Genomic DNA, 10643 nt, shown 5'->3' with positions numbered 1-10643 from the left:
GGCTTTGCAGCACAGTGGCTCACAGCAAAGGTGTGAATCGTCATGTGGATTACCCTTCATTTATTTATGGGTCTTTTACCGATATCGAAAACATTGCTTTTAAACAGGACTTTAACCACAACGCAGTACTCCACTAGGCAGTACTAAGCTAGCAACTCTTTTCATTTTGAAATTTTCTAGGTGATTACGTGGTGCCCCTAATGGTCTCGCTGTTAATTGCACCCTAGCCAAATCTAGTTTGTTCTCAGATTGCTTCCTGTTGATCCAACCCAGCTGCGACAACTACTGGATAACCCTTTTGGTAAAGAGTAACTGTCTATGAAGCAACTGCTTTCATGGTAATTACTTAACTGACAAGTTACCTCCGTTGCCATAGGACTCTAAAACGACAACGGTCAATGCTTTGATTCGTATCTATTTCAAATGTTATCTTTCGTTCAAATATTAACGTGATTCCCAATCCATAACATTCATTATTCCTAGTTTAGATTGTTTCATTTCTGAACCGACATGTGCTGTAACGGCTGTGGACCAAAGCGTCCTAATGCATGTTCCACAAGCAATGTCCGCACTAAAAAAACATTGAAGCAGCTTTACTGTACGTCGTCTTTCTTCGTTGACGGCTCTTCTCTTGCACCTATACTCACTTGCTGTATTTTCTTCGTGACGCTGCTCACGGGACACTACTTTCCGAGGACACTTTTTTTCTGCGTCCATATCGGCTGCTGTTTGATGATAAGTGGCAAGCATGTTCTCTTGTTGAAAACCATTTGTCTATGAAGCACGACGCTCTCCACGTACTCAAAAACACCATAGTGATTGCAGGAATGCTGCTTCGGCATGTCATTTTTCTGTTCGATTTTAAGCTGGCAACTTTTTTTAAAAAAAAATTTTAAACGAGACTCGAATTTGAAAATGGATGTGAATCCATCCAAACTTTATATCGACCACGTCTTTTCCAGTCGATAAATATTTCGAGGTATCGAAGTATTCAAGATTAGGACAGACGACGGCCTACGTCTGGTGCTCGTCCTAGCCGGGTGCAGCTTCCTTTACCTTGTCCTAGCATAATGAGAAATTAATTCCTGTATATTTAACATTACCCTATACATTGCGCTGATGCTCTTCTAGATCCTAAGTCATCGTAAACGTTCGACAACTTCGGCTAGATTTTTTAGCTAGCATTTGTAAGAATATCAATTATATTTTTGCGAGCCATCACATCTGCATCCGATAGATGCTCTAAATCGTCTTTACGAAGCCTAACCTTCAAATGACTTGCTAAGGCTTCGGTGAGGCTGGACTAGAAGTTTTGGTTGCGGGACCGAAACGTTTCAGTTACGTGGTAACGCCGGCATGCGCGGTTGAAATGAGGACGTTAATCTTCATGTCTGCGGCGGTGGCCAGGAAATGTTTGTTTAACGTCGGTTAAAAAGTATTTCTCTCAATGGAGAATATATTGTATTTCTGTTATTCTGTCAACGGTGCAAAGATCGACGGAAATTGATCAGTCTGCAGTGATGTCATGGAGCTACTTGATATATAGCGTGTTCGCCAACGGGCTGTATCGAAACTTCGTGCAGTTTGTAATTGCTTTAAGATAGACGTACGACATTGCCGAATTGAGCGTCTGTAATAAAAACCGAAGGGATTTTTATTAACAGAGGCATTACGTTGAAAGGCTGTAGGTCGTACCGTTCAGTGCCCACGCTAATTCTGAAACGCTTCGTGCTGATTTGGCGTGTTTTAAGCTAGACTCTGCTTACGAGGAGTTTAGGTTGAATACCCGATCCGAATAATTTAACCAGAGATTAATACGGAATGCGACCATGTCGGGTATTCTAAATACGGAAAGGCTGAATGACTATTGCGGAAAAATAAATTCCTCTAGCTGTTCATTGAAGCTCACATTCAGAGAAGCGCATATATACTGAATGCTGCTGAAACGTTGTTCGTGTTAAAGGGGCCCGAAAAAAAATGGCGAGCGACAGGTTCAAGTGACTGGATACCCACTTTTATTGAGGGTCAACACTATTTGATTATGTTTACCCTGCTTGCTCTAGAATTTGATCTGTACTGATATTTACGGACGTTCAAATGAACGACATATCATCCGCTACAGGATATCAGTTTTTTAGCATTCGAGGTGACCATTGGCCGGGCCAAAAGTCCAAATCGACTATTTGTACTTGATCGACATCAGATATGCAGTGAGGGTGGTAAATGAACGTTATCCTAATGCCAAAAAAAAAATAACCACTAGGTGCAGCTTGATCGCAGGCTTCAAGCAATGTCTGAAAGGACAATGAAAAAGACTAGATAATACAGACGAATATTCGTCGGTTCTAGTGAAATCGAGACTTCGAGAACAGATCTACCCAATAGGATAAAAGCCTTCTATCAAATGCTGTACTGTAGCTCTGGCGCAATCGATACGCGTCGTAACATCTATCCGAATGTTCACCTACCAATTGCAATGATCTACGACGAGTAATAATCGAAAAACTTCATATACTATAAACTTTTCGTACTCTTCCTAAATCTCTCTCTAGTCGACCTCAAACCTTCATCGATACATTTTCATACACTGTAAATAACCGCCGAGAGCACAATAGTTGTCTTTCTATTTGTCACTCCACAAAGAAAGCTCTCACTTGGCAATAATAATATGACTGAAAATTAGAACAGGCAGAATAATGCCGGCCTACAACAACGAAGTAAATTTTAATTCTTACTCAGTTCGAATTTTGCCCGCGTCTAATTTTATCGGAATCGCGATCTGATTCCGTCGGCAGCCTCTCCACCACTGTCACCTTGATCGAGATTTTCCGATTGATACGCAGAAAAACCCGCAGTTGACTTGTGGCGGCTGTTACACGCATCGATGCACATTATATAGATGCACACACAGATCCGAGCACAAGATCAAGAGGCCAGTCAGTAATCGGCAGTTCCACTGAGCGGTTATAAACTGTCCGATTAAGGCCGCTTGGCGATCCTCTGTCATTGCGCAGCTGCTGCAGCCAATTCATTCGCCATTTCTTGGCGAATAGCTGTCATTTCGTTCTGGCTGAAATCCATGTCCATACCAAACGCAAGGCACTCGGCGTATTTACAAACAAAGATACCACAGTCGGTATCATTGCTTTGTTGTGGTACTCCTCGTTGTTCCTTTCGGATCCGAGGTACGAACTGCATATGTTCGTTGATATAGTACTGAATCCAACTCAGTTTTGTGTTGATTTCAATCTCGCGTTTCTGTGTTGTAACGCGCCATAAAGAATCGTAATAGTGTATAGATTTAGTGGCCTTTTTGAATGCGGCCAAGGCCCAGTGTTCACCATAGCCTTGTTTCTTATATACGGCTTTAACGTTTTCATATGTTTCTTTTCCATCTCTGTAGTCATCTTTTTCATTTCTCTCTCTGTACTGCTTTTCTTTTTGACGAAGTTCATCTGTCTCGTCGATTACACCTAAGACCATTGGGAACAGCAGCATATCGAAGACTTCGGGATTGCTTGATATATTATTCATTACCGATAAACTATAATCTATGTCGAAGATTAGAGTGTACGACGGGTAAACACACAGTTTCTGTTTGCGACATGTCTGCTCTGCACGCTTAACAATTAGTTTCAAGTAGAGGTCAATTAGACCATCGCTCACCATCGCTCCATCCATAAGCTCAGTTCGAGTAGGTTCATCAAGTGTACCTATCCGATAAACCGGTTTGGGTTCATGTCCTCGGGCCAGGCTCGCTACTACAGGTGTAGGTGAAGGTAGTCTCGCCCAGTAACCAGGCGCGGGTCGCTGAAGCGCAAGCGATGGCTCTGTGCGACAGGTATTGTTTGTTGTTGGCTGCACACTATCTGGCATTATTTGGAAAGTATATGGCCCTAGCTGATTAACGGTCCGCGCCGGCTGCTCGACCGCTGATCGTATATGAGGCATATGACTCAGCTGCGATGGGAGTATGGAACCGCTGTTGCCTAAATCGTACGTGTTGACAAGTGGCATTAGGAAAAGTTGAAGGGGTGGATACATAAGCCCACCCGCCCGCTCATAGTACGGAAAGGCAGCGGTGTTAGAGTAAGAGTGGGTTAGTTTTCTTCTGCTGCATATTGTCGATGACTGCTGGAGCCGTTGTGAATATGGGATGTTACTGATTTGGCGGCATTTAGCGGGCGCTTCGTTAGATACGCGAGCAGCATAATTTCGAATGTTTATGGCTCGTTTTCGTCCCATTACGCCCAGCTCCGCCCTTCAATGAACAACACGAATGTTTATTTCACGTGCGGTTTCTCAGTAGCTACCGCTGGCAACAACAGCGGTAAGGTAATTTGAAATGGTCAATTTATCCGCCAGCTAACAGAACACAACTACTAGACACTAAGCGAAAGAACAGATCCCGAATTTCCATTCAAAGCTTCGTTTGTGTCCGGTGTCAACCGATAACTCTTTATCATTTAGGCTAATTGGAGTATCTTATATATAGGTATCGGAGCGAAATAATGACTTCAGATTAGCACGATAACGATTTTTTAGCTAAAATATGTAGTGCGAGATCTTCGTTGTGACTGAAATCCTAAGAAGCTGTTATCTCATTTAGTACGGAAACACCTATGGAGCTAACGAATACTGGACCAAGCTTGAGTTGAGGAAGGTAATATCAGTCCTTGTCGCAGTAAATTCCTCATTTGGAACCAGTTTCGGTTGATATCGCTGGTCGAAGTAACGAACGATAAGCACAGCACGCACATAAAGCCGTCAACATAATATTTCGAAGATATCGGGTATTTCCGATACCGTTCTAGCAATTGTGCCTACTGATAGGGTTTAAGTCATGAAGCCAGCTGGTTCAGCATATCTCGATATTACTATAGGTACCTACCTATCTGGGCTTCACCGAAAGACTGAACTATTACTAAATAGCTTGCCCGCCCGACCCAACAGATGTATGTTTTTTTCTACGAGTAAATAAGTCGCGTAAACAGATTCCATCGTTCCGAAAAAAAAAATTAAACGTTATTACCGAATCGCAAGTGACATTTCGTCAGTTTCATTAGCGTTTGGTAGATTTTTAAATCTGCCAAACCTCATTTTAATGAGAGAAGAAAGCTCAAGTTTTACTACTCTCAGGTCTTCCGCTGCAAAGGGAAAGATATTAGCCTAATAAATAAAATTCACCAATATTTATTGTTCGTATTGAGTATTCTTATCCAGGTGATTCAAATAAAATGGGTGCGACCTTTAAAGTAAACAATACGAGTTAGAGCTAACAATGAATAACCGTTTCAATAGAAATAAATCACCACTACGAACCAGGTAAAACGACTGGAAGCTAGTTGGCAATCGGGCCAAATCTGAGGTAATTGTCACGGGGTTCAGCCATACGACTGCAAGTTTTTGTGTTGCCAACCTCGCTACAGATACCATTATAAGGACAGGCTGAGGGGTTCTTACTCCTTAGAAATCCTCATGGTGGTAACGTATGCCTCTGCTTTGATATAGTCATCTGGCTCGTTAAGAACACGAAATATCAAGTGCCAAGCCGAGAGTAATCGGTTCGTCCTTACTTGGCCTGAATAGACCAATGGATCAGCCTTGGTCCATTTTAAGACCATTTGTGAATCCGGTTTTTTTTTTGTGACAGTGCAGTGGAAACGTTTTTCTCTACGACGGAGAGGGTTGCTTTGATTTAAATCAGGACGTACACGCCTTTGGACACTTCAGTAGAGATGCGTGCAAATAGGAGAGGCGATAAATATCTCAACAGTAATATCTGCTCGTTTCCAGATGTTCCAATTGCAGTAGGCTCAAATCTTAATAGGAATACGCAAGCGCTGATGTTGAATTACGAGCTTTGGAGTGAGAAATACTAGTTTGACTATTTTGGGTGAAAAAATGGCATCGTACGGCATGTATGACACAGACATACTCTAAGTAAATTCCCAGAGTCCTGAGTCCAGAGTAAAGGGAGGACTTTCCCGCCACTCTTGTCGTTGTTGTCTCTTAGTCTGCCTTATCACCGTAAAATAGCCCCTTCACAGCACGTACCTGATGCAAGCGAAGATCAAATTTTATCCCATTGGCGTACTCTTAAGAGATCACTTATAAAAGTTCGATGGTTAACCTTAAATAAGGCTGAAAAGGTTTTGTTCGTTCGTAATATTAGTATTGAATCTCATCTCACGTAAATGTGCCCATGGTCATCAACAAGGATCATTGGAGAGCCGTCTGGGGACGATGCCTCCCAGAAAGGGATGTGACACTAAGTCATGCTTTTCAAACGTATCTCTCCATTTGTCCTTCACGGAAAGCGTAGATCGGAGTGGCCTGCCTCCGAGCAGAATTAATGAAGGACAATACCCTGAGGAGACAGTAGCCGTTTAAGATCACAGCACGTGCTTTGATGACGAAAGCTGTTCTATTAGGTCGTTTAGTATGAAACGTGACATAATGAACTCCTTTCACAAGCTTAGTTCTGTTATTTTCGATCGAAGTGCGCACCATTATTATTTATACCCATTTGCCATTTGAATGACAACTGATTTATTCCGCTGCTGTGCCAGTCTGGGGTACGAGAGTCTATGAAATAGCGAATGGCAAAATTAGCACCATATTGAGATTTAATAATCTTCTTATCAAGAAATTGCTGGCGTTCTGAGGTTAATAGTAATTTATTGGAACCATGTCTGTTTAGTATGGCGCATAGCAAAGAGCCCCCAATTTTAACTCCTGTTTTCTGGCCATTGTCTTTTCTATGTCTCGTTTAAGATCTTGAGGTTTCCTCAAAGCAACATTCATAACTCACACCGCTATACGCTAACCAAGTCTTTCGTTACAAGCGACATTATGAGAGGAAAACCATTATATCGTAATGAGTGATTTTAAAGATCTACGTAGGAACATTAATTTGAAAACATGGTAATTACTATAGCTAAAAATATCCCACGAAATATACATTCGCCATATCAATGAATATGGCTCTCAAGAAGTAAAAGTTTAATTTCTTGTAGCTAAAAGCCAAAGGCTCTCCCTCGTACGGAAGCCATGTTCCCCTGCGGTATCAGGAGCAGACAGTAGCCGGCTTCCGAATCTCGAAACGCTTTATGCGTGTCAGGAATGATACCAATAAAAGAATCTTGGGCTAAAATTCCCGGTCCATCCAGTGTCTCATCAATGTGTTCATATGTGGAATATAAGAGAGTCTTCAATAGACCCGAAATTGAAGTTAGTGCTAATTCTATCATGCTCTCTTACTGTTGTGAGGTTGTTCATAAAGGATTAACGATCGAAAAAAAAATAGTGGATTATGGCAGCCAGCCCGAAGAATGCCACTACAACTATGACGTGAGACAATTAGTCAATCGCTATCATATTCCCTGATAAAAAAGATTCCTGAGCTTCACTTCGGCGCTACATGAGACATGGCCTAAAAAGTTAGACAACTTTTTAGGCCATGTCTCCGTAATATGGTTGCTTATCTATTTCCCATATTACCCACACACCGTAACGTTTCATATTACTGAATAGACATATTTTTGTTATTTTATTTTCTCATAGCTTTTATCCAAGGTAACTGACATATCTACGTAGACATGCTAATGCCATTCAAAGGTTGAAAAGAGGTTTTCGTGCAGAGTCGCATTACGCCTTCATGTTACTGCTTCTGTGCACTGCGTTAGAAGACGCATAGATATCTAATGGTACTAGAGTTGCAAGGCCGTTTCATTGTAGAATGGTATTGTACAGATGATTAGGTAGGCTAATCTGGCCTGATAAATCTGTCGACGTAGGCAAACATTGTTTAGGATGTAGGTAAACAATCAAGCTCTATGGATTCGCTAAAAGATGACCAGATCAATATATCTGTTGGGGGGACAGTTGTAGCTCTGAGACAGATAAAATCTAAATTATTTATACTGTTTTACTGGAGGTGCTATGTACTGTTAATTATTGCCCGTACTTTCATAAGACCATTTTTACATGAAAAACTACGCGTAAATATATTATATCATAATACATCTAAAAATTTTACAACCTATAATAGAACCTGGATATGAAGCGAGGCATACATGCAAATCGATTGAAAAGGGTGCATTAATTCAGGCTTTCAAAATCAATGCATCTTTTCTTAAAATATGATAATTTTAACAACTGGATTAAAATCCCTTCAAAACGTATATGCTGCGAACATAGGAAGTTTTCTATATTTCTATTAGTAGGTTTCGCCATTTTTTTTTCAAAAACTAGTTTCTGGTTTGTTCTAGTTTAATCGATTTCGATTCAGTGCCTCCCGATGCTATCAACAACTTTAATTGTAGTTATATTTCTAAAATAACGAAGCTGGTGTTTTTCGGAGAAAAGTTCCCACACTCTGAGACCCCCCAATACGTCGTGTTCTAAAAGGGGGTGACAAAGGAGTAGGAGACGAACTTTACACCCATCTATAGAAGCAAAATATACTTTAAATGAAAGCATTTGCGTTAGTTATTTCTGGCAAAGGGTAACTAACGAAACTGGAAAAAATACACTCAAAAAATACATTGAGACACTCATACGCACGTTTGCATATCCTAAACATAATTTCCTGTTATAATAAACATACATATGCTCTAATTACGCTGCGGACAATTGTTATTACTTTGATTTCCTGTACGTTAGACAAAGCAGAGCGTTTACTCGATAGAATGATGCACTTTGCGAAATTGCTACATCATTTGTGTTGTGATTTACTCTGCCGTTACAGACATCTTTTGGAAATTAAGCATTACATTATACTTAATAAATAACATAACCCACAACCGACGTGAACGCGTCAACGATCATGTCATTTTAGCACCCCATTTGATCTCATCTCGTATTCCTGCCGTTCCCCATTCGGATCGACGTTTACGATCAGCCCAGCAGATTGACACTCGAGTGGCTACCAACCAACAGATGACGTCCCGATACAAGCTCCGACGTTGAACAGGATCTGGGTGTGAATTTTTTGCCATGTTGCAGGTCGTAGCTCAATCGGCGGCGCCTCGACATCGCAAAATTTCTCTCTCCCGGCATCTTGTATATGTTGAATGATACAGATTTTCTAGTAGGCCGCGAACGTAGCAGGTGTTTAGAGAAATAGAATTAGGGTCCTATCCTGTCAATGGTGCTAGCAACTTACAGATCAGAAGTCAAGGACGACGCCATAGCGCCATATCACATATCTGTTCTAATTAGAAAGTGCCGAAATGGTAATGACATAGATATCTACATCCAATCGTTGTATAAACCTTAATAGAATGGTTAGCGTGTGCTTCGTTAGCATAATGAGATGATCCGATTAGATTATGGGAAAAATCTTCATTATTAGGGTATAGCGGAGTGAGTATTTAGCGGACTTCGCAGTATCACGCATCAAGCAACACTTACGTGACCTATAGTGCCATATCAGTGTCCTATGACAAAAATAAATATACTCATATAATAATACAACTAATATAAAATAGAAGCTTGTATTTATTTGTACGCGGCATTTAAATTAGTTCGTTCCCGTATCCGGTTTATTATAATAATAAATATAATAAATATTACGATCATTTTTTTTACGGAAAATTATGGAAATTTTGTCGATTACTATCGATTTCATTAATTTAATAACGGATCCATTTCTTCTGAAGGCGCGTGCATTCATAACGAATAGTTTCAGATGTAAATGAGGTGTTTTTTTTTTATCAAAGTTTGCCCAAGCAAACGTCTAACGGCTTCGAGTATTAGACTCAGGTCAGAAAAAACTGGCGGCTTATCATATCAACAACATACACAGTGCTTTTCCCGAACTCCAGCAAAAAAATACTTACTTTACACACACAACGTTCCATCTTAACCGATTTACCTATCTATCTCCTGTCGCCGGAAATTTTCAAGTGTCAAACAAATCGTTGAACAAGCTTCAGGGAGCCTCTGTGTTGTCAACTCTATTGTTATGATATTTAAAAGTCGATTGGGTGCATTATGGGTGCAAAAGAATTTCCCACTCGAGCTGTCTTTATCAAAAACCACTCCGATCAGCTCTGGTGGTAACCTTCGCAATATGTCGTTTGCTTTGTAGCTTATCCCATTGAGTGAAGATGGCTGGTAACACCTTTATAATATATATATATATATATGTATAATAATCACACCTTGTTGGCCAGTTCCCAAGCTGTTTTCAAAAATACTTTCAGAAATCTTCTCATCAATGACTGACAACTCTTGAAGTTTGCAGGGCACCTTTAATCAGTTCATTAAGGCATCAGGTGTACATTGTACACGCGATCAATATTTCGCGGTGTTTTAGCAGCTTTCTCCACCTCGATAGTGGGCGAAATAAGGTAGATATTATAATACACTTTTTTTCCTCCTGGCACGTCCATTTGTACAAACTTATTTACTCTATAAATGGTAGTTAGCAATGCAGATAAAACGACTCTCGTTCTCATAGTCTTCCTTTGACTCTCGTTTACTTGCCACCTATGGGCTTATGTGATCAGATGCATAATCCCTTTCAATACGTTTTGCCAGCCAATCACAATTTATCTATGCTTACGACATTTCTGCGTGCAATATAATACTCATACGGCAACGTTTATATGATACTGATTTTAAAGGAAGGGATT

General features: G+C 40.5%; 1 protein-coding gene across 1 annotated transcript; it reads right to left on the bottom strand.

The window, feature by feature from the left end:
• Nucleotides 1–489: 489 nt before the first annotated feature.
• Nucleotides 490–4446, bottom strand: LOC111255017 (uncharacterized). The gene is made up of 2 exons (XM_022816642.2): nt 2736–4446; nt 490–1630 (listed from the first exon to the last, which is right to left on the bottom strand). Exon 1 carries the CDS (start codon nt 4243–4245, stop codon nt 3004–3006), a length of 1242 nt encoding a protein of 413 aa, XP_022672377.1. The 5' UTR covers nt 4246–4446; the 3' UTR covers nt 490–1630; nt 2736–3003.
• Nucleotides 4447–10643: the final 6197 nt, after the last annotated feature.

This window comes from Varroa destructor, unplaced genomic scaffold, assembly GCF_002443255.2.
Source record: "Varroa destructor unplaced genomic scaffold, Vdes_3.0 BEIS01000007.1, whole genome shotgun sequence".
In the NCBI taxonomy this organism is placed as follows: Eukaryota; Metazoa; Arthropoda; class Arachnida; order Mesostigmata; family Varroidae; genus Varroa; species Varroa destructor.
This window is presented reverse-complemented; position numbering and strand designations above follow the sequence as displayed.

Coding starts and splice junctions, on each gene's coding strand:
- LOC111255017 (XM_022816642.2), bottom strand. CDS start 4,245: ATGGGACGAAAACGAGCCATAAACATTCGAAATTATGCTGCTCGCGTA.